General features: G+C 43.9%; 1 protein-coding gene across 1 annotated transcript in view; it reads left to right on the top strand.

Moving 5' to 3' along the window:
* The window catches only part of LOC144769741 (killer cell lectin-like receptor subfamily B member 1B allele B), a 32,363-nt gene extending 7,725 nt beyond the window's left edge, over positions 1 to 24,638 (top strand). The window contains exons 4-6 of the mRNA XM_078653921.1: positions 10,848 to 10,951; positions 23,973 to 24,267; positions 24,630 to 24,638. Coding sequence (XP_078510047.1) covers positions 10,848 to 10,951; positions 23,973 to 24,267; positions 24,630 to 24,638 — 408 coding nt within the window. The remainder of the gene's footprint in view (positions 1 to 10,847; positions 10,952 to 23,972; positions 24,268 to 24,629) is intronic.
* Positions 24,639 to 25,338: the final 700 nt, after the last annotated feature.

Below are 25,338 nucleotides of genomic sequence, written 5' to 3'. Positions count from 1 at the left end.
TTCGTTGTATGTTGCAAAAACCAAAAAACTGCCTCTAACTGCAGTTAGAGGCAGTTAGAGGCAGTTTCTAAAACTAAAAAGTAGCTGGTCTTACAAATGGTGCAAACACTTAGGGCCTCATTTCTGAAGGTTTTGGTGCTGGACAGCGCTGCAAGGAATGTTGATGCGTTGCCCCGCGACAAAACTACAGGGCAGGAATGTGCACCATCAATAAGATAGGGCTCATTCCTGGGCCTCATTCATGAAAAGTGTTGCATGGATGCGTCAAAAAACAGAGTTGCACCACTTTTTACTAAGCCCTTCTTGCAACACCATGGATGCGCTCTATTCAGTGTACAGCGCTCCATGTCACAATTAATGGCAGATACGTCTGGAGTCCTGACGTATCTGTCAGTGCTAAAGTCATGCATTGCTGCAGTTGTACTTCAATATCGGGGCGAGTGCGGTGCCAATAAGGTTATGCACATTGGTGGAGATGAAGTGATGACATGTATCTGTACTACCTTGACTAACCACCTTCTACTTATATGATAAACCTGTAAAATGACACCAAGCCTAAGCTTTTCCTACCAGTTCATGTCTCTGTCCCTTTCAAAGTCCTGACTGATCATGTATACTTGCTAAGTGAGAATTTACTATCCTCTTCCTTTCCTAGCTATTTGAAGCTCAAGAAAATGTGCCTCTCTTGCGCCTTCAGTGCACTCACTGTGCTAAATGCAACTCCTTACAGTTTGTGGATGCAAGTTCATGGTATCCAAGGCTGATTTGCAAGGCACACAGTCCTCGAACTGAGTGAGCATATCTATCTTTGAAACTAAGGAAAACAGCAGGGGAATATTGTCTAAGTTCCCTAAAGTAATAAAAGGAACAGGACACAATATCTTGTACGTTTATGATTTTCACATTTTTAGTATGAGGATAATATACATTTAATTGTGTATCAACATTATTGCTGACAACACAGTGCTCAGGCATTGAACAAATATATATACAACAACATAGAACAAGACACTGAACAGATTCCAAGGTGGCTTATGATGTTATGTCCAACATAAGTGGAGATCCTGTCTGTTCATTTATGATGCCTCCTGGTGAACCATAACATGTTTTAAAATTCGCATAGGGAGAGGATGTCGATGTATAGCAGGCTGCTCAGCTACTCTGACAATTCTGATATGGTAAACACATTGTTACATAATGAAATGTATATTGTCCTTATACTAAAAATCTGAAAATCATCATCATACAATATATTGTGTCCTGTACACTTTTTCAATAACATTGATTATGATACACGCTAATAATTGCATTTTCACCCTTCTAAAGCAATAGTAGAAGTGTTGGTGAATGAGTCCCATGGGACATTTGTTTGGCTTATTACACTTACACTGGTGTTAGTGGGCAATCAGGGTGGTCCTCGTATTTTTTACATAAGTTGCCTAAATAGCCCTTCAAAAACAACTTAGCTGCAAGACTTATCTCTGACTATAAACATTTCGACCATATCTCCCCTGCACTTAAAACCCTCAAATAGCTTTCCATCAAAGGCAGATCCACCTATAAGAATGCATGTACCACACACAACGCCCTTCACCAAAAAACCCCACGTTACCTCTCAGACAAACTCCACAAAGCGGGCTGCACTCGACCAACGAGGAGCACCAACGCCCTCATTCTTTTCCCCCATCTGCTAAAAAAGAAATGCACACAAGCTCGCTCCTTATCTGGAAACGCTCCGCCCATCTGGAACTTTCTGCCTAAAGACCTATGTTGCAACCCTTCCTTAATCAACTTCAAAAAATACCTCAAGTAATTTTTATGTTAGTATATGTGTGAAAAGTGTATATTTATTTTATAATTTATTTTAATTAATTAATTTTATGGTATTTAATTTCCACCTGTGTGTGTAGCGGGTTGTGGGTTTATAGGGGAATAGGGTGGGAAGTAATTTAATTATAATTAATTAAATATGTTAATTTATTTATTGGTATTTATTTTGAATTAATTGTTAATTAATTAATAATTCATAATTAATTAAAATATAATTGGTAATTATGTAAATTAATGGATTAATTGATAATTATGATAATTTTATTCATGTATTTTCTGTGGTGGTTTGTGGGTTTATAGGGGAATAGGGTGGGAAGTAATTTAATTATAATTAATTACATTTTTAAATTTATTTATTGGTATTTATTTTGAATTAATTGATATTTAAATTTTTAATTGGTAATTATTTAAAATATAATTGGTAATTCATTTTGATTTAATAGGTTAATTGATAATTATGTTCATTTAATTAATTTATTTTCTGTAGCGGGTTGTGGGTTTATAGGGGAATAGGGTGGGAAGTAATTTAATAGTAATTAATTCAATATTTGAATTTATTTATTGGTTTTTTGTTGTAATTTTTAATAATTTTTAATTGTTAATTAGTTAATTGTTAATTGGTAAATAATTTGAATTAATAAGTAATTATTTGTAATAATTATTTTTATTTTTAATTTTTAATTGATTAATTATTATATTATATAAAATTGTTAATTACTATTAATTAATTTGTATTTGGTATTAATATTTAATTTATTTTTATTCATATATGAAGTATTTACTTTCCCTACTGTTGCACTCTCTGGAGTGTAAATAACAATTTTTACCCCTACGCTATCCAATGCTTTGCCTACTGTTGCACTCATTGCAGTGGGAATAGTAATTTTTACCCCTACACTATCCAATGCTTGCCCTACTGTTGCACTCTTTGGAGTGGGAATAGTAATTTTTACCCCTACGCTATCCAACACTTCCCCTACTGTTGCACTCTTTGGAGTGGGAATAGTAATTTTTACCCCTACTCTATCCAACGCTTTCCCTACTGTTGCACACTCTGGAGTGGGAATAGTAATTTTTACCCTCCCGCTATCCAACACTTTCTCTACTGTTGCACTCTCTGGAGAGGGAATAGTAATTTTTACCCCTTCGCTATCCAACGCTTTCTCTACTGTTGCACTCATTTCATTTCATAAGGCTTTATTCGGAGCAAAAACATGTCCATAAAAGCACACATATAATAAATAAAATTCCAATTACAATTACAATACAATTACGTTTACAATTAGACAGCCACTGTTTAAAAAGAAACATAATATACAGGCGAGGACAGAATAAATATTTAAAAACTCATACTTTTCCTGACGTTAATCGCTTAAAGCAGGAAAGTAGCAGTAAAAAAACAAACATCAGGATGGTGCAAGTTAAAAAGCAATTTCATAGAATCATGTACTGTCCTGACACCAAACTTGACAAAAATAGGTTTTAAAAAGCTTTACGAAAATTCCCATACAATTGACACAACAAAAGAAAGTGCATAGTGCTTTGTACAGAGATATTGTCACACGGACAAGGGCCAGCAGGGTGCTTGTTCAGGGAAGGGAAAGCAACCAGGTTATGCACAATCCCCATCCTTAATCTTGTTAAAACAAACTGATGAGAAACTCTGGTCACTTGGGTCAAATATGGTTGATAGCCCGCTATTTCGTTCATACTACTGTAAAACACACAGGTGGATAAATTGCCTTCGTTACAGGTCCGCCTCTCTGATTTACGATTCGAAAAGATGTTCTTCATTACAGACTTTGATAAGTCTGAGGCCCCATATCTATCGGTATTTATATTAAGGCCATAGAACTCCTGAAATCTGTTGATGATATATTTAATCCATGGAATCTTTAAATGGTTATCAACAGTGAGACAATCCTTAATGATAGCTCTGTTTAGGGATGTCTCTTCTTTCATCCAGATGGAACGCCACAACAGTAGTGGTCTCAGGAGAATCAAATCATTTAAATATTGGATTCCGAGTTCTCTGTGGACTAAATCGTTAGAGGCAGATTTTGGCAGACACAAAAGTCTTTTTAAAAAGACATTCTCCTCCACCTGAAGGCTCGCAGCCGGGGCCAAACCCCAAACCCCTGCCCCATAGAGGGCAACGGAGAGACATCTAGACTGAAAGATCTTAAGCATGTCTCTTATCCGTTTGTCCCCTAGTTTGGTGGCAAAAATAAACACCCCGTTGGCACTCCTCATCATCCTAGCCCTAACATTCTTATGCTCACTAACCCAGCTGCAATTCTTAGAAAATGTTATGCCAAGATAGCAAAAATTGTCAACTTTTTGGACCCTTTGTCCTTCTATTTGATAAGAGTGGGGCTTGCTCAGCCCCGGCCCACACTCCATAATATAGGTTTTAGTTTTGTTAATCACAAGTTTTCTACTCTTGATAAACTGTGAAAACCCATCCATCAAGCGTTGAAGGCCTATCGGGGTCCTGGACAGTAGCACGGCATCGTCCGCGTAGAGTACTACCGGGACGTTGAAATCATTAACTCTAGGAGCGTATGCCACTACTGTCTGTAGAACGGTGTCCACTTCATTAATGATAAGTGTAAAAAGCAAGGGAGCGAGAACACACCCCTGCCTTACACCCCTCCCGATCTTAAATTTGGTGGTACACTCCCCATTAGAATCATATCGAATGCTGGTACGTACCCATTCTTCCAATCTAACCAAAAGTACACGGTTCATAATTTTCACTGAGGAATCCAACAAGGAAATGGGATGGTAGTTTTTCACATCCCCCCGATCGCCTTTCTTGAATATGGGTATAATAATTGATTCCTCCCAGGTTGGGGGTATCCCATGACAGACAGCTGCATTAAAGACTTTTGCCAACATTGGTCCCCATACCTCGGGGACTATCTTATAAATGTCGATGGGCACCCCATCAGGACCCTGAGCCTTTCTCCCTTTACTAGCGCTAATGCTGTCTAAAACCTCGGTAATGGTAATATCCAAAGGGACAATGGGCCAACAGTCCTTACGGTTACCCAAGGCTTTGTCTGAGTCAAAAATATTAGAAAAGTGAGAAATCCATGTTCTCATATTGACCTTAGATGCTAGTTCAGGTACTTTCTCATCTTTAAGAAACGGGCAATTTATGGTAGCCCAAAATAATGTACAGTTTTTCGACTCTGCAGCCTGTGTCAATTTGTCCCAGGCCTCATGCTGTAACTCCGTCTTCCTTCGCTTTACTATTGTCTTATAGTTTATTCTAAGCTGGGACACCTGGCTCCTAACTCTAGGTTTGGCTGCCAGTGCCTCTTTAAGCTCTTTTAGCGCAATAGTACATGCGTGGTCGAACCATCCCCATCGTTGGTCGGACTTACGCCCAGCTGTTTTAGTAAACTTTTTGTCAATAATGGAATTAATTCTGGTAAAATATCCAATAGGATCGACAGTGACGTTAGCGTGCTCAAGGATCGCAGTGATTTCTGATAAGCAGCTATTTATAATTGAATCAGACGTCATTTCAGCTTTATCCCCTTTCCATCTTAGCCTAGTACCGTTAGGTCTATGGGGTTCAATGTTAACAATAACACCCGAATCAGGTACAGGTTTTTCTTTCCAGAGAGTGGCCTCAATATTAACACAGTTATGGTCGCTAAGCATGATATCCACGACCCTAGGGGCCAAACTCCAGGGGATAAGATTAGATGACATACATATAAAATCAATAACAGTATTTGCCCCCCTACCTGAAAAAGTGGGGATACTCTCACCTAAATCGTTCTTCTCATACGCCAATATTTCCATATCATGAGCCGCTAGGAAGTTATTCAAGGATTCCCCGTACTTGTTGTGAGGGAAATGGAGATCGGCATCCCCAAAACGATTGGTGACCCCACACGTACTTTGGTGGGAGAGGGGACAAACTGCAATGTTAAAATCCCACGCCAAAATAAATTCAAAAATAACATTCGAACCCGCTATGATGTCAACCAGGGCACTCTCTAAAGCATTAATCACCAGATGCCTGGTGCTGTCGAAAATGTTATTATAAAAATTTATTAGAAAGGATGTTTCTTCCTTCTTCTCGCGACAACCATAAAATCTGAGAATGGGTCCCCACTAATACATGTTTTTTAACAATTATGGGAATTTTAACATAAATCAAAACCAAAAGCCCTCCCTTAGCTCTGCCGGATGTTGATGCCGTAGCGGGTAATTGGTAAGAAACAAAACAGTTATAACCGGTAACATGTTTACACCAAGTTTCCTGGAAGCAGATGATATCAAAAAGATCAACAAATTCTGACCACCCCAGGCAATCGACTTTGGACGTTAAACCCGCAACATTCCAACTGGCAATAAAACAGCTTGGGGGCCTAGTGGGTATTTGCATACTTTCAACGGGGGTAATAATGGTTGGGCTGATGCAATGATTGTCCAGTGTATCATTAAAATTAGGGGGGTACACTTAGCCTATCTACCACGGACAGACCCTCAGTACACCCATCAGATTCACCCACAGAGCTGTATATCATGCGGCAATCATAGTGCTCACTTACGTTGACAGGGAGCCCTGTATTATTTCCTTCTGACTCTTCTCCACAAAGTACAGTTTCTACTTCAGGCAGGGAGAGGGCCTGGTCAGAGTCCAGTCAATCGTTGGAGTCTAAACCGCTCAGAGATTGGTAACGATTGGATGTTACTACCTCAAAACCTCTGGACACACTAGAGGCACTACCTCTACTCCCCACAGAATTGTTGGTAGGCTGGGCAAATAAATGTCTATAGATAAACCCCAAGGGTCTGAGTGAAATTCCCTGGGCATTCGGTGGGCGAGAGGTAGCTCTGATCAAAGAGGTGGTGGAAAGATGTGGATTTTTAAAATTAACTATTACACAGTCACCACTAATATTTTTATGTGATTTTCCTATCCAATTAGTTCTTGTGGTGGTTAGAATCTGATCAGACAGAGCTACTGGGAAACCACACTCTCGGTTAAGCCAACCCACGTTTTTATTCTTCAAGGATTCATGTGTTTCCAAATTGCTATGAAGCCCCGTCTCCCTAACTGGTGGGACATTGGTTAAAACTGCCCCATATGGAGCACAGTCTGGGGGTAAGTCGGGCTGCGAGTAAACATATCGCTTAGTCTTCTCTTTAATTAGCCCTGGCGTATCCACTGGGACTATAGTAATACGGGTATTTAAACACACCGTAGGCACAGGGTAGGATACAGCTACAGTAACTGGGCATGATCCCTCTTTGGATATTTTTGGTGTCTCCGTTATAGAACCGTTAACCCTTGTACCTGCTTCTAGGCTAACATTTGACCCTGTATGTGAACTCAGAAGGCCTCCCAACCTCTTTACCTCCCCTGAAATAGTGTCAAGTTTGTCCATTAAAGGTTTAATAATATTATCAAACTTGGCATCAATAATGCTAATCAAGAGCTCTAACTGTTCGGGAACTAGTTTGACCTGAGGATTATTATTAACTGCTGCTGGGTCACTAACAGCACTGTTGGATATTGGCTCAGGTCTTTTTTTGTTATGTTTGCCCCCCCGTTTTGGTTTGGGTTATCCTACTAAAACTCTTCCCAGATCTTAATACCCTCTGGGCTCTTGGTTCCGGTGAGCCTGATAATAATGTATCATGAGGAGCCTCGGGTGTGGCCAAGTTAGGCTCTTATTCTATAGGAGTAGTCGTGGTTGGAAGTACAGGAAACTCCGAGTTGCTACTAACATCTACTAGAGAGGTCGACAAGGATGTGGGTGACTTGGGTGGACTGGGTAATGGAACAGAGGGACTCCCCCGGCCCAATGATAGACGGCGTTCTTTGTTAATTTTGTCTACCACTTTTACAAGGTAATTGTCAAGAGTAGCTAAAGCAGGACGGGTGTTGACATTATTACCTTTAGACATAATTGACTCTCTCAAAATGCTTACAACAAATTATAAAAATCCGAAAAGCCTTAATAAGGAACAAAATAATATTCCCTTATCCTGTTAACGCCTTCCATGCTCTTGACGAGCTCAGCTCGTCATGCAGTACACTGCTCGTGTGCTCATGACGAGCTGTGCTCGTCATGAACAATGGGAAATAGGGATCTGCAGCATCCAAGATGAATCACTGCAGCATTGAAGGTGTTAAAATACTGTTAAAGAAACGCAGTCCTGGGAACAGACAAACAGGAATGCAACTGAAAAAACAAATACAGTCCCAATATAAAAATGAATAGGTTGTGGGCTCAATTACCAAGACCGATACGGGCTACCTCAGGGACCCAGAACCAGTCCCAGAACCAAAGTCCGTGGCCCAGCCCTGCCTCGTCCTGCCATGGACGGCCACAGACGGCCCGCCCTTTGTCCGGGCTTCGTCCGGCGCGCGTCTGCTCGCGTTCCGCATAGCGGGTGACGCGAGTTGTTAAGTAGCCGGTGGGAGGGGCAGGTAACAGTCAGCAGCTGATGGCCCCAGGGACTCCTGGTACACCGAGTCCTCTTTAGCGCTTGCAATCCTCAGCGCCCCGCAGCTCCTGGCACGAAGCGTTGCACTCACTGGAGTGGGAATAGTAATTTTTACTCCTACGTTATCCAACACTTTCCCTACTGTTGCACTCTTTGGAGTGGGAATAGTAATTTTTACCCCTACGCTATCTAACACTTTCCCTACTGTTGCACTCACTGGAGTGGGAATAGTAATTTTAACCCTCCGCTATCCAACGCTTTCCCTACTGTTGCACTCCCTGGAGTGGGAATAGTAATTTTTACCCTCCCACTATCCAATGCTTTGCCTACTGTTGCACTCACTGGAGTGGGAATAGTAAATTTTATGCCAACGCTATCCAATGCTTTCCCTACTGTTGCTCTCTCTGGAGTGGGAATAGTAATTCTTACCCCTACGCTATCCAACGCTTTCCCTACTGTTGCACTCACTGGAGTGGAAATAGTAATTTTTACCCCTACGCTATCCAACGCTTTCCCTTCTGTTGCACTCACTGAATTGGGAATAGTAATTTTTACTCCTACGCTATCAAACACTTTCCCTACTGTTGCACTCTCTGGAGTGGAAATAGTAATTTTAACCCTCCCGCTATCCAACGCTTTCCCTACTGTTGTACTTTCTGGAGTGGGAATAGTTATTTTTACCCCTACGCTATCCAATGCTTTCTCTACTGTTGCACTCTTTGGAGTGGAAATAGTATTTTTTAGCCCTACGCTATCCAACAATTTCCCTAGTGTTGCACTCTTTGGAGTGGGAATAGTAATTTTTACCCCTACGCTATCCAACGCTTTCCCTACTGTTGCACTCACTGGACTGGGAATAGTATTTTTTACCCCTACGCTATCCAACACTTTCCCTACTGTTGCACTCTCTGGAGTGGGAATAGTAATATTTACCCCTACGCTATCCAACGCTTTCCCTACTGTTGCACTCTCTGGAGTGGGAATAGTAATTTTTACCCCTACGCTATCCAACGCTTTCTCTACTGTTGCATTTACTGGAGTGGTAATAGTAAATGTTACCCTCCTGCTATCCTATGGTAAAAATATAGTATATTTTTTTATTAATATTATGTTTATATATATATATATATATATATATGTTTTAACACATTTAATTGTATGTTTATTTATTTTTAACTTAAATTAATTATTTATTAATTTTAAGGTTATTTAAGTTTTTTAAGTATGTTTAAGTTAATTATATTTATTATTTAATTACTTTTACATTATTTGTAAAATATTTTAAAAATTCGATATTTTGACTAACTATATTTTTTACATCGATATTTTTGATTCGATCTTTTTGTACTTACCGGTTTGGAGATAGGAAGTCGATATTTTGGTATTATATATTTTTAATCAATATTTTGCTACATCGATATTTATGACATCGATATTATGTCAGTGATCCCCCCCTAGCCTCCCTGCCTCTACCTTTAAGTATGACATCTAGCCTACTGCATGGCCTCTCACTGATCTCCCATTCCCCCACTCCCCTAACTCCAACTCTCCTTATCCCCCTATTTTATCTCATCTTGTTCACCTCTATACACCCACCCTAATTTAATTACTCTCTACCCACGTGAGCTTATTATTTGACTTTTGTAAATAACATTCATATTTATCTGCTTTCCTTATATTGGCTCTTATTGCAATGTATTGATTATTGTACCTCCTGTAAAACACTCTGATACCCCTGGGTCTAGCCAGTGCTATATAAAACCTTTTAAATAAATAAATACAATAAATAGTTAAGATTTTATGTTTTTGCCTCACTGTGTACTCCTTGACAAGGTGGCTTATGTTCCATCCACCATTATGTGCAGTGTGGTGACTATAATTCACTTGTCATTCAGCGAACAGAACACCTACAATGTTCTGACAGCAGGTAAAGGTGTTGAGCAAGGCCATAAGCAAGTCCATGATTTCCTCAAGTAGAGGAAAACAAATTCTACGGCTGCTTGCCTAGAGAAGTAGTGGTTCCTGGAAGGTGGGCATCCATGGACAGCCATTGAAATCTATTTGTGACGCCAGCCTGTGGTGGTTCCTTTCTACGATTTCATTCACAACATCTTTTTTGTGGTAATAGGTTGTTACAGATAGATGGCAAAGTGGCTGTCCTACATGTGTGTAGAGATAAACGTTGAATTTTACCGCTACCTCTCTACAGTTATCCTATGCAGATCCATATCAAATTAGTTGATCAGTCTGTTGCAGAGCAATATAAACACTATAGGGCAGTTATGTGCATCAAATTAGCTTGTTTTCCAGTGACCAACTAACATTTAGTATGAATCAAGTTGGCCAAATGAGTACATCAAACTTTAAATGTTCAAATTCAGGTTGCTGTTTTGTTTTTCTCTTCATAAGTCACAAATGTCTCCTAGATGTATTCTTAATTCATTCTGGAAATCTGTCAGTCTGCAACACCACGAACTACTGTGTTGAACTTTAATCTGGGTATTTCAGAATGTTCCGTTATTTTGTTGTGTTTACAGGATTTCATGCTCCGTTACAAAGGGAAGCGTGATCACTGGATTGGTCTGCAGAGGGAAACTGATCAACAATGGAGATGGGTCGATGACACCGAATTCAGCAACTGGCAAGTCCTCAGTCTTTTCTTTAACTCAGTGCCTGACATGTTTAAGTTTCTAAAGCCATATGATGAACTGTTCACAGAAAAAACTTACTCAAATTACATACTTTCTGAAGGCTGAGTCACCAGTTACAGGTGGACTGACTGCATGTAAGAGACCAGTATCTGTCTTGAATTAGGAGATTAGGGCTGCATTTTTATTCAAAATGGCTTAATAAAGTCTGGAGAAGGCAGAGGTCATTAGTGACCATTCCGCCCCAAAGCACCCATCTATCTCATCTAATGCCCAGGCCCAATGACGGTATGGCAAAACCAAGTAAATGGCGTGTCATTGCTAGAACCCTTTTCGAAGGTTCATGGGACAAGCAGGAGCTACTGGGCCCTCGATGGTGATTGAGGCCCTTTACTCCTGATTTCCCAGAGCTCGACCTACTATGGATCCTGAGCAACTGGGCCAAGTGCCCCTTCAGCCCTTCCCTCTCTCTAGTACCACAACCTGAGCAGTTCAAGGCTTCTTCAGGATAACGTAAGTGAAACATGAACACAGGCTCACAACGAAACGTACGTTCAGCAACCTCAATAACTCTATGTCCAAAAAGTGACACTACACACTAAATAATAACATACTCTTCATAAGAGCTATAGTCTAACAATGTCTGTGCAGACATCAGTGCCTCGCTTTTTTAACTGCGGACTAGGGTTTTTCTGCGTTTTCTTGCGGCAACAACCAGGTTAGGCCCAGCTGGAGCATACGAGTTGTAAAAGTCCCACTGTGACTTTTCAAAGTCAAGTGTTGCTGTGCGTTTGGAGCTCTAGTCAGAGCAGATTCCCCTCACAAAGTTTTTTTGATTCGAGGTGCAGTCTTACCCACTTCTGCTGGAGATGAGATAGTAGACCGGGGAACATTCAGCTGTCCTTTGTCTTGGTTCACTTTGGTGGGTGCTAGCGATGAGCAGTCGACTCGTTGCATGCAGCACAGGGTCTGGACCTCCACGGTGCTCTTCCTTTGTCGCAGTAAGTACTATCTGTCTCCAATGGCAGACCCAGGGTACAACTCAAGTTTCAAAGCTCTGAGTTCATTGTTGCACATTGTTCACTGGCAACTGCCCTCCGCTTTCTCCATGTCCCCCCACCTGGCATACAGGGGTCATGTCCCTTCACTCAAGGTGGCATCCCTTTTCAGGTCACAGGACTGCACAGGGGGTTTCTCCTGTCTTCACTACAGTGCTGTACCTAGGTGACAGCCCTTAAGATTTACTGTGGCCCCCACCTGGCATATGGCGATCATGAACAACACACACGGTTGGATCACACAATCAGTGTGGCAGTCCTGATGGAGCAGAATCACATACTCTGCTCAAAATCTCACTCAGCATGATCCCCACTGGTTCCCCATCCTTTCAGGCAATTTTCATCTTGCAGGGTTCTCTAGTATCAGGTCAGGCTTTAGCTTCTACTCCAGGCAGGTGTTCTTGATTATCCTGGGTAACATCACTTTATCCAGCTTAGGAGACTGGCAGACCCCTCGTCCCCAGTCATGGTCACAACCAGCAGAACTTGTACTGAGCTTCTTGATGCTGATGTATAGTTCTAAACATGCCTAATTTTCACCCTGCTGTGTTCCGGACCGGTGTCTTCACGTTCGGATGATATCCAATGTACTCATCGTGACAATCCAAAGAGGAAAAAGGTGCAACTACTTTTGTTGGTGTACTATGGCATTCAAGTATTATCATGTAACAAAAGTCCTGTGCACACGTTAAGGTAGATATAAGTGAGCGGCTGTTTCAAGAAACACAATGTAACAGCAAGAATGGAGACAAGATAGACACAAGTAGACGGTTTCTTTTAACCCCTTCCATGTGGCCGCGATTCTGCTCCTGTGCGGCAAAATCGCAAGTGGGCGGGTTTATGATGGCCCCCAGCCGCCATCAGCACACGAGCACTGCAGTGCATGACGGACGGGGGCCGTCATCAGCATGCAAGGGGTTAAGGTGAAATATTTTTTAACCTTCTTCTTCAGAAGGATGACATCAAAGAAAAAAAACAGCCGACACGTGTTTCATCAAGCGGGCAATGTACCCGTGACTCTTCAGGGCTGGGGATAAACAAATACCATAGTACTGTACAGGTTCAACAATCCAAAATAAATTTAAACACAAGGAGCTGAATCAGCGCAGAAAACACCTCATGTGTGTGGAAACCCTATGGAGAAGTGGAAAGAGCATACGAACAATAGCACAAGTTACTTCACGCAGTTAAAAGATCAAAAAACAAAAAGGTGTGTGTATTGGACTAGAAAACTCAAAACATATTGCTGCGATAGACTAAAAGGCGTACAAACTTCCGATCAAGTTATAATATTATCTCGTATGTTGTAAACATTTTACAAAATTCAGAGGGAGGACAAGTGGTGGGGTGGCGTGTGAGTGTGTGAAGCATATTAGACAAAATTAGATGAATAAGTAAATCAATTAACAATTTATAACCAGTTCCAAATGTCAAAATTCAAGGTTGATAGCCCCCAGAGGAGCCTAGCACATTCAAGATAAAAAGGTCAAAACAATACACTAACAAAAAATAGAACAAACAAGCTTGATATGTTCAAAGAACCGCACTGACTGTGCAATGTTACAGATGGAACATTCAGTTCAGGGCCCAACAAATTGGAGTTTGCAGCCTGTCATCACTCATTAATCAACAATTATCAAACAAATCGTGCAAAGGCAGTACTAATAGATGTTAAACAATCGTTAATATTTAGAGGCTGCATCCATATCCACAAGTTTGTACATCAAACTTGAAGAACATTTTGAAAATTATCCTTATCACTGCGGCGCGAATTCCGCCGCAGTGCTGAACATTCCTATCGCGGGCGTGGTCATGACGGCTCCCGGCCGTCATCAGCACAAGCCAACCGTGACTCATGACGGCCGGGAGCCGTCATCAGCATCGAATAGGTTATAGAGAGAAAGAGAGAACTCATGTGAGCGAACACTCGGCTATTGGTAAAAGTGGCGCAGTGGGAAGAACGAGGCTGACGGTGCAATAAATACCTGAATTTGAATCATGAGTATAATGTTCTGGAAGGAGAAAATAATGAGGAATGGTGGTCAAAATCGAGGAGGGCATGGGGCCTACCATACTAGCAGTAAAAAACAGATGGTTAGCGGGCAGAGAAAGGGAAATGACTCACTGTGAGGCCGGTGATACTTCCAACTGGGCCAGATCGGGTTCTATGTTAAAGGCAGGGCCAGTAGTGGCTTGCTGTATCAGGGACACCACAGGGTGACGGGCGGATTCAACCGGCAACCAAGTCTGGTCACGTGTCACCTGTTGTTGGAGCATATGCTGCTGTGGCGGCCTGCCACATGGAGTGCGCGACTCCTCTCTTGCCTGTCTTTCGGTCACCGATGACTCCGTCTTGAGGCACTGTGAGGGAGGACAATCTGCATTGTCTTCGGCCCACTGCCGGGCTACGCTGGTGCAGTAGAGATGTAGTTGCTCTCTGAGCTGTGTTCAGCAGTGCTTCTGTATGGAGATGTCCCTATCTCCTGGGTGCCTGCCCATGCTGTTAGATTTACTGGTGCTGTCCTCTGTGCATCTCAAATTTTGTGCGCTCTGTCCTCTTCTTGGGCACTCTCTTCTGGCGGTGTTGTTGGGCAGCCACTTGCGGTGTGCTCTCTGCACCAGTCTTTCTTGTGCTGATGGTGGGGACAGCTACCATTAGATGTTAAGTTTGGCTGATCTTCCACCCTTACTGGTGGCGGCTGTCTTTGGTGTTGCTGCCTGTGTTTGATCAGCGCTGGCCTGGAGGGGCTTTGGGCTTCTTGGTGGCCCTTGGTGAAGTGCAACAGTCTTCATCCTTTGAAAATCTAGGCAGCCCAGAAGGGCGTGTGGTGCACTTATCATCCGTCCGTGTTGTTCACAGCCTTTTTCTCCCTTTCCTGGGCTTCCTGCTTTGGGGCCTTGCAGACTGACTGACGCATCTTGTCAGTGTTATGGGGCTGCCGAGTTCCACTGGTGGTGAAATCAAACTTTGCCCTGCTGGGATGTACAGTTTTTCTACTCTCTGACCTGGCTGCTCTGTCCGTCCTGCTACCAGTGCGTGTAGCAGCAGTGCTGGGTTGGCAGTCAGGGGCGGATTGGCAAGGCGGGCATTCGGGCATGGGCCGAAGGGCCGGTGCCTCAGTGCCCTCTGTGGCCTGTTTTTTTCTCCCCTGTCCCAGTCCACAGAGAGTGGACTAGGAAAGGGGAGAAAAAACCGTCCCACAGAGTGCACGGAGACAGACAGAGAAAATGAAAGCAGCCTCGCTGTGCGGCCGGACAGCGATTGTCAGCTGTGGCCTCTCCTTCACCCCTGCCCTGCCAAGCAATCAAGCTGAGGCTGGGCTGGGGAGGGGTTATTGTTTGCAAGAATCGGCCTCCCTGGGGGCCAGGTGTTTCTCAGGCCTTTGAGCCATTTTCACCTCGGCCCCCCTGGGGCCCATGCAGCCCAGAAACGGTGTTAGTCTAAACATCTCGCCCACAGCCCTTCACATTCAGGGCATAGTGGGCGAGGAAGAATGGGTCTTGCTGTGGGGTCAGGTGATGTTTGGAATTTTGTTTTATTTTATTTATGCGATTTTATATAGCGCGGACTTTACCCGAAGGTGTCAGAGCACTTCACACTAGGAACAGCAATAATACATGAGGAGAAAAATTACAAGTGGACAAATTACAAAAGCAAACGTTAAGTTACATGAATCAAAAGTAACAATAGTGAGCAACCAAAATACATGAGGTAGCAATCGGTACATTACAGGGGGAAAAAGTGATATGTGTGCAGGTTACAAAAGCGTACAAAGTACAAGTAGAGGTATAATACTGCAATAAATGGCAGACACTCCAGCACAAGAACAAATGTTACGTAGGCAATGGTGGCACTTGTGCAAGTATCTAAAGCAAACAAAAGTGAGAGGTAGCATACAGTGTGATACCAGAGAAAAGTGACGTGTGGAAGTTACAAAAGGGTACCATACACAGGTACAAGGGTAATACTACAGTAAATGGTAAACACTCAAACTGCCAGAACACACTGGGAAGGCACTTCCCATGCACCAGCTTCACCTCAGCCTCCACCCTGGCTACCCGGATACCTTGGATGACCCAGAAAGCTGTGTTTTGTGCTCCCCTGCCAGGACACTTTCCCGAGGCCTAGAGGGCTGATTAATTTACTAATTGCAGGGGCCTTACCTCTGTTCATGTGCCCCTGAGATGAAGGTCTGGGGAGGGCTAAGTAGGTTAGTAATAGCAGGGGCTTTGCTGCTTTTCAGGTGCTCCTGTGCTGGAGGGCTGGAATAATTTTGTGACAGAAAGGGGCCTTGCTATTTTTTTTAGTTGCTCAGCATGTAGGCCATTGTCACCTTGGCCCTGTGTCCTGTGCAAGAACAGTATCCTCCCACTTTCATTCCTTGTCTGTGCAAATGGTGTTTCATGAAAGGGCACGCCCCTTGAATGTGGGCCACGCCCCTTAAATATGGGCCACGCCTCTTGAATGTGGGCCACTTTTTTCGTCAGTGCCCGGGCCGAATTGTGATCCCAATCCGACCCTGTTGGCAGTGGTGCTACTGTTCCCCTCTTACAGCTCGACTGTAATTGTTTTCAATTGGGTAGTTCCCACCATGACAGCAGCATGGGGGCTGGAAGAAATTTCGAAAACACCACTCTCCTGTTGGCGAGTCTGTGCTGGGAGTGTGGTTACTGCTTTCTGTTGCAGGAATTCCCGTGTTGTGCTCCTTCCTGGGCAGCATGCGATGCAACTACTAGCCACCAAGTGGCACTGTCACAGTTCCTTTTCACTGGTCCCAGCTGATACCTGAGACTCCGGCCGGGAGGCTCTCCTTTGAAGAGAGAGAAGGCTTCTCTGGCTGCCGCAGGCATTTCGAGGTAAGCAGGGGCACTGCTGGCTTTTCTGTTTTGTGATTTCCTGTGCTCCTGATAAATTGTGTTGACATCCCCTCTCAGGGGTCCTCCAGTCGAGCTGAACTCTGGGCTGGGGGTAAGGTGTGGGCATTTGCCTTTGACACTACAGAGGTTGTGCTTCTGGCCTCACAGTGTGCTGAGGATGCTGGCAATTGTTGGGGACTCTAATGCAGGTGCTCTGTTCACAAACGGCAGTGCAGGCATACGGCCACTAGGGGCGTTCCACTCAGGCTTCGGCAACGCTTCTCCTCCTGAGCACCATCCATGCAGGTTCAGGACAGCCTCTGCGTTTCTGCAGGCAGGCTGGCTGGGCAGCTTGACTTGATGCGACCGTGGAGGCGGAGGATCCACAGTTGACCGCTAGGTGGCACTGTCTTGTTGAACGGAGGCCTCCAAAGCTTTCCTGAGGCCACGCTGTGGGTACTGAATTTGCTGGGCCCTCTCCTCCAGCATTCCGATGGCTGCTCAGATGTCGCAGGTTGTACGTCCCCCGTGAGCCACACAAAAGCAGATGCAGAGAGGAACCAAAGGCTCAGCAGGCACAGATTCTCGCTCACAGCCCGACACAGTGTGAGTATCATGAAGGCTTGGGGTGGCAGCAGAGGCACACATTCTTGGTGGGGTGGCCTCTCCCATCCTTGTCCACAGTACTCTGGCTAACCACATGGTGGGCTGCTGAAAGGCGATCTCATCCTCAGCGGCTGCGGCGGCCTCCCTTGCACTCGCGGCCTATGAGGTGCGCTCGAGCAGCCGGCGCGGGGCCTCCCACGACATTGATTCCTTGTGCCTCTGGGGATGCATTGCTGGCATCGCGGGGCACTAGTCCTCACCAGGGTTGCATATCCTCTCCTCCACCTCAGATGCCAGCGGGGATGAGGCACGGCTGGTCTCCGGTAATTGCCCCTTGGATGAGGAGATCGGTGTCACGTTCGAGCATCACTGCCGTCACAGGTGGCTGTAGGCAGCTCGGTGGGAGGTACCGCCTGCTGGGCACATTTCCTCCCCCACGAAGGAGAAAGCACAGAGCAGTAGGCATGCGAGGTTGGCTGCCCACCTGGTCGCCAATGTGGTGTTGGGCCTTCTTAGGCCCACATGATGGCAATGACTGACACGGACACCAGGTGGTATGGTACAGTAAATGGCCTCGAGCATGTGCACTCGGGCACTTTTATTGGCGGGGCCACGTCACTCGTGACACCTTGGTGGATGGCTGAGGGAGCGAGTGTGTCCAGCCCTGAAGGGAGTGGCTGGGAAGACAGCTGCCAGCTGAACACTAGAACGTGTCCTGCTAGACACTACATTACCCTCTCCCACTTTCTGTAGTGGTATCAAGTCCCTACCGGCTCCCGCTTTCTGTAGTGCTTTCAAACTCCTAAGCCCCCCACTCGCTCTCTGTAGTGTTTTCAAGCACCTACTTTCTCCCTCTCTGTAGTGTTTTCAAGTACTCTCCCCTACCCCCTCCCACACTTTTTTTAAACTCCTCCCGCTTCAATAGTCTTTTCGAACATCCTTTCCATCCCACTCTGTTGATTTCCAATAGGATGAGATAAATGTACATCAGAGCTGCGTTTTCCCTAATGCCCCCCCCAATTACCACTCATATTATGATGGGATGGACGTAAGAGTTACATTTTTCCCAATCACTGCCTCGAGTATTTGTGCCTGGGGCTCTGATGACACTCAAGCATTTGCCCGGTGCCAGTGCAGTTCAACTCTCCTCGAGTTCTTCCATCTGAAACAGCGCTTCTGAATTCACTGGGCTTCAAAAGAGATTGATGCTCAGTTCATTTTGTTTGTTGCATTTTGTTAGTTCAAATTCCCGCTTGGGACTCACCATGTGTCCAAATGATTTCTCATTTTTGCCCTTAGTTCACTTTAGGTGATGGTTTTATATTGGGACTTTTGTCTTAAGTCTTCTAGCCAATTCTTTGGAGAGTTTTGATAAGAATGATTCCTTTGACTTCTCCTTTGCCAGGCTTTGAACGTTATGAAGATTCTTGAGAGAAGGTTTTTGGAATAGCCTGATTTGCCCCACGGCCTTGTTGAGCCTCTTCTTCCCCTGTCTTTTCATGTGTTCCTACACTTTCAAGTGCTCAACTATATATTAACAGTCTTTGTGTTTTATAACTATTGTGTGTTTGAGTTTGTGCACATTCTGCCTTTGTGTGATGCAGTCTATACTACTACATTGATTCTGGCCCCTTTTTATGCTTTGCTCACTTATTAATGTGCAGCATTTTTTGATCACTAGTGTACTAGTGTTTCCTTTATTTTAGGCTGTTAAAATGAGCACTGGTATATGTCCCAGATCTTACAGTGGCTTTCTTGTGGCGCTTTCTTTAGCCTTTTGTTTGGTCTTGACTCCAAGATGGCTCCCACATCTTGCAAGGCTTCTCCATATTGGGACTTTGGGACTGCAGCACAGAGTTTTAAATCCCATTCATTTTCAGAAGTCAATTCATATAGTATATACCAGATGCCACACTATGTGTTACTTCTAAATATACTTAATTCCCCTAACTAATACTATACTAGTCATGACCAGAACTTGTCTCTGCTCTTCCTCATTCGTCCCTGTTCCTGTCCCCCCTTTCACTGGGAGCAGGAAGTGGTGTCCAGTGTCCACATTCAGAAATCTGTACTGTGATTCCATTCCGCCCATTGTTTACCATTGGCTTTGTTGTTTATAACACATTTATTTGCTATTTGCTGGCTTTATGTGCTTTTAGCTGTCGAGCTTCAGTTAATCCCTCCTGCTGCAAAAACCTTGTTTACTGTACTCTTCCACAAATGAGCTTTCTGTAAACAGACTTTTAAATGTTCTTCTTATCTTTGCATGTTTGCTATGCATTCAAATACAGATGTGGTGTTTACTTTTCTTTCTGTAACTTCAAAGTGAGAGCATTTATGTGACAATCCTGCAGATTATCCATGTAAGAGGAGAGGCTGTGGGATGTTTTTATTGTTCTTGCACATGAAAAACATTAAAACGGTGTTGATGTTTCAGAATATATTAGAATGATCTCAAATTAAGCATATTCTTTTTGTTAAGCTGAAGTGTGACTGAAACAAACATTTAAATATCATCAAAACTCGACAAACTGGAAGTTGACCTGCACACATTATTGTTTGTATAAAACCATATTTCTGTGCTACTGTAATGGTCATTTCAATTGAAAATGTGTTGTCTGTGATGATAGTGTAGGACCACACAATGCATACTCCACACTACCTCACTCTACTCCACTCTATGCCCCTCCACTCCATTCTCCGACACTCCACTCCAATCTACAACTTGCCACTCCACCATGCACCCCTCCCCTCAGAGACACCCTACAACACACCATGCACCTCAACTCCATGCCATTCCAACCTACGCCACTCCACACCACTTACCCCACTCCCCTCTACCCCGTTCCAATCTAACTAACTCCACTGACCCACTATGACCCACTTCACACTAATCTACCTTACTCTACTCCAATCTATCCCACCCCAATTTACCCACCCCACTGTAATCTACCCCACTGCAATCTACCACACTCCAACCAATCCTACCTCAATCTACCACACTTCAATCTATCCCACTCAAACCCAGTCTACCCAAGTCTAACCCACTTCAATCCAGTCTACCCCACTACGGTCCAATCTACCCCACTCCACTACAATCTACACCACTCCAATCTACTTCACTCTACCCACACTACCCCAATCGACTTCACTTCACTCCAATATGCCCCATTCCAACCCAATCTAGTACTCGTCAGTCAAATCTATCCAACTCTGCTCCGATATACCCCAGTCTATTCTAAACCACTTCAATCTACCCCATTCCTCTCCACTCTAATCTATCTGACTCCACTCTATGACCCTCCACTCCATTCTCCGACACCACTCCAATCTACAACTTGCCACTCCACCATGCACCCCTCCCCTCAGAGACACCCTACAACACACCATGCACCTCAACTCCATGCCATTCCAACCTACGCCACTCCACACCACTTACCCCACTCCCCTCTACCTCATACCAATCTAAGTAACTCCATTGACCCACTATGCCCCACTTAACTCTAATCTACATTACTCTACTCCAATCTATCCCACCCCAATTTACCCACCCCGCTCCAATCTACCCCACTCCAATCTATCCTACCTCAATCTACCACACTTCAATCTATCCCACTCAAACCCAGTCTACCCCACTTCAATCCAGTCTACCCCACTATGGTCCAATCTACCCCACTCCACTACAATCTACCCCACTACAATCTACCTCACTCTACCCACACTACCCCAATCAACTTCACTTCACTCCAATCTGCCCCATTCCAACCCAATCTAGTACTCGTCAGTCAAATCTATCCAACTCTGCTCCGATATACCCCAATCCATCCCAAATCACTTCAATCTAACCCATTCCTCTCCACTCAAATCTATCTGACTTCACTCTAGTATACTGCACTCCACTTCAATATAACCCAGTCCAATTAACTCCATTCTAATTTACCCCACTGCACTCTTAACTCCAATACAATCTATACAACTCTGCTCTACTCTAATCTAACCCACTCCACTCCAGTCTACCATACATCACTCTACCTAAATCTACCCAGATTTACTTCACTCCAATCTACTTACTCCACTCAAATCTACTCCATTCCACTATACTCTAGTCTAACCCACCAAATCCAGCCCACCCCACCCTTCTCCAGTCTACCCCACCCCAATCTACCTTACTCCAATCTACCTCATCACAATCTATCCCACTCCATTCTACCTCAACAACTCCACTTGACCCCAATATATTCCACTTCACTCTAATCTACCCCAATCCAGTCCACTCCACCCGAGTGCAACCTCTACCCCTCTCTAATCTACAGTGCTTTAATTCACCCAACCTACGACATTCCACCCTAAACTACCCCACTACCCTCCACGCCAATCTATACCCACTCTTCTCCAATCTTTGCCAGACTATCTCACTTCACTTCATTTCACTCTGGTCTCAACTCCACTACAATCTATCCAACTCCACCCCAATCTACCCCACTCCACCCGACCCCAATCTACCCTACTATACTCAACCCCAATCTACCCCATTCCACTCAACCCCAAGCTATCACAATTCATTCTTCTCTACCCTACCCTAAGCCACTTCACTCCAGTCTACCACATGACACTCACATCTACCCCATTGCAATACAATCTTACCCATTCCACCCCCATTCCATGTCGCTAGAATCTACCCTACCCCACTTGATCCCAAACTACCCTACTCTAGTATACCCCATTCAGTCTGCCCTACTTAAATCTATACCACTCCCATCTACCCCAGTCTACTCCACTCCAATCTACCTCACCTTAACCCAATCTACCCCACTTCAATTTACCCCACCTCATCCCAATCTACCCCACACCACTCTATCCAACTCCACTCCAATCTGCCCCACTTCATCCCAATCTACCCCAATTCAATCTCCCTCACTCCAATCTACCTCAGTCTGCTCCAGATGTGTTTTGCGTGAAATCAGATGCCATTTGTTATCTGGAGGTGCATGTTGCAGCATCTCTATGTGATTGTCACCACATTTGTGCCTGTGATATATCCATTCTACCCCACTGTACAACACTCTACTCCAGTATGCCCCATTCTACTCCACCCCACTCCAGTCTACTCCACCCCACCCCAATCCACCCCACATCACTCTATAACATTCTACCCCATTCCATGCTACCCCAATCTAGTCCGCCCAAATTCTATTCTACCTTACTAAGCCACCCAATCAACTCCTCTCCCGTCTACCTCACTCCACTCCAATCTACTCCAAACCCCCAATATACTCCACTCCAATATACCCCAATTTATCCCATTCCTCACTACCCCAATCTACGCCATTCCAATGTACCCCACTCCAATCTACCTCACTGCTATATACCCAAATCTACTTCACTTCAGTCTACCCCAATCCATCCCAATCAACATCAATGCAATCTACCCCACTCCAATCTACCATGCTAATCTACCCAACTCCCCCACTCCAATTTACTCAAATACACTCCAATCCAATTATCCCCAATCCAAATCTAACCCACTCTTCGTTCGTTCCACTCTATGCCAAACTACCCCATTCCACTTTACCCCAATCTACCCCATTCCACTCTACCCCAGTCTACCCCTCTCCATTATACTCGCCCCCCACTCCACGCCAGTAACTTTTAGCCTTGCTGAACGTTGGCCACAATGGTGTACATGATGGCTAAAACACATTGCCAAAGCCAATAGCTCTTGCATAGGTATGACCTATTCATTTTGTCAATGCTTGTTTTATTTAGTTGTCGCTTTGCTGGTTCACGAATTGCCATGGTTAAAATCGTATGCTTTTTTTTTAATCTCACCCAAGTTCCTCTTTCTCACCCTCTCTCAGTTGCTAGTCTTGTGTTCCTCAAGAGGCCCTTGTCCATTTTCTTCCCCAGCCCCACCCATCTGCTCACCCGCTGTTGTCAGCTTGCCGCTCCTTTCCCTTCTGTCCCTCCTCCATTGTCGCCTTGTGGCCACAGCCTCTTCCAGCTATGTTGTCAGCTTGCTTCCCCAGCTTTGCTGGCCATGTCATGGCACTCTTAAAAATTATTTTAGCCATGCTGCACAGCAGTCATCTGCCCTACAGCCTGTCTAAGAACCATGGCCAAAATCAATAGCTTGTGTAGGAGAGAATTGTTGGCATTGCGGATCCTTGCTCCATAAAGTAGCTGTGCAGTTCTTGGCCACTGCTGCACAATGTTACATATGAATCCAGAGGATCCCTAGACTGAGACTGGTTCCCTGGAAGCCCACTTGTCACTTGTATTAATTTGCAATACATCCAGTCATCGCCATCAAATTTCTGTCCAGAGTGTGTCCAGCCAGGATGCCATTCAGGCTGGTGCACTTGCATACTATATTTTCCAAATTCTGTTGTATTTCAAATATGTATTAGTGTTTAAGCCCTTTAGCAGCATTGGATCCGCACCAAGCGGAAACTTGCAGAAAATTTAGTTCTAAATTGTTCTCTTTGTTTTGCAGGTTTGTGGTTGAAGATCACTCTGAATGTGCTTATCTGAGTTATCAGAAAGTTAAGAGTGCAGAATGTTATGGGAACTGGAAGTGGATCTGCACCAAAGAGTCCGCATATGAAGAAAAGCGCGTAAAAAGATCATTAACTTTAAAGGATGACACAAAACCATTGACAGACTGTTTAAACGAACACTTATACGCAGTTATTTGTGACTCTTCCCTTCCCAAAAGCTGCCTTCAGAGAGCAGCTGAATCTCTCACAAGTTGCACTGTGCTGATGAGACTCAAGGAAGTCGAAATAGGTGTACTGCTTTTCATGTGTACATTAATTTTATATTTTCGCTTTATAGACTCAGTCAACGTATCAAAACTGTTACATGCGTATTCCATCGATTCACTGAAAATCGTAGGAGGTGGGTGAGGTGGATTTTAGCGGGTGGAGTTTCTTACCTATTTAAGTCCATAATAAAAATGTCTTTTTACCCTGAATTACCTTTCTGTTTTTAATTATTCTTCACGGTTTATACCCTAAAACATTTGTCAACGCACGTTTTGTAAACAATAACAGGATGTACCGTGACATTTTGAAATTGTCTGTATGTTAACAAAGTAGCCCTAACAAAAGTTGCAGATAACTTAAAAAAAAGAAATCTATGTTTTCCTCAGATTGCCTAATCAAGCAAACGTGTTGTATGATATCTGGCATCCCATCTGATTGTGTTTCCCCTGCTTTTTGGCACTTCTTTGAAACAAAGCTGTCCTCGGCTGACTTAGGGGATGCCCAATTCAACTGGGTGCCAAACCCAGCTCTGCCAATAAATCACCTGGAATGTGATGTGCTGACTACAGGACGCGTTCCCGGACAAGGCTCCACTTTAGGATACGGCTAATACTGTTTTGAAGTACATAGCATTGCCTATACATATAGGATATTTCTCTACTACAAGTTTCACTATTACGCCCTAGGACTGTATCTAAATCATTCTTTACCCAGCCACTGAGGATATCGCTCAATCCTTAACCTATTGCCCTGAAGAAGCCCATGTTTGGGTAAAACGCGTTGGCTGGTTCTATCAATCACACATCAAGCACATCTGAGAATAAAAGACCTGAAACGACTATCTGCTGACGCCTTTTATTGACGTGCATTTCTGTACTAATTGTTTGTGCATATATATCGCCTCTCATCCAACCAGCTAAACTATTCTTGTTTGCACTTCTGTAAACCATCCCACAGTGCCCCTTTGCTCTCAAAATTCAAAATGGGGGAAATCCTTTTCTGTTTTTGCCGAGAGCATGCACTCACCCAGAGGTGTGACCAGGTAATAAACACTCCCCTTCTTTGAGGTCATCATAAACTAGTTCTGGAGGCAGA

This window comes from Lissotriton helveticus, chromosome 7 (genome assembly GCF_964261635.1).
Source record: "Lissotriton helveticus chromosome 7, aLisHel1.1, whole genome shotgun sequence".
NCBI classification, from domain to species: Eukaryota; Metazoa; Chordata; class Amphibia; order Caudata; family Salamandridae; genus Lissotriton; species Lissotriton helveticus.
Note: the sequence above shows the minus strand (reverse complement) of the source record. Positions and strands in the feature narration are given on the sequence as shown.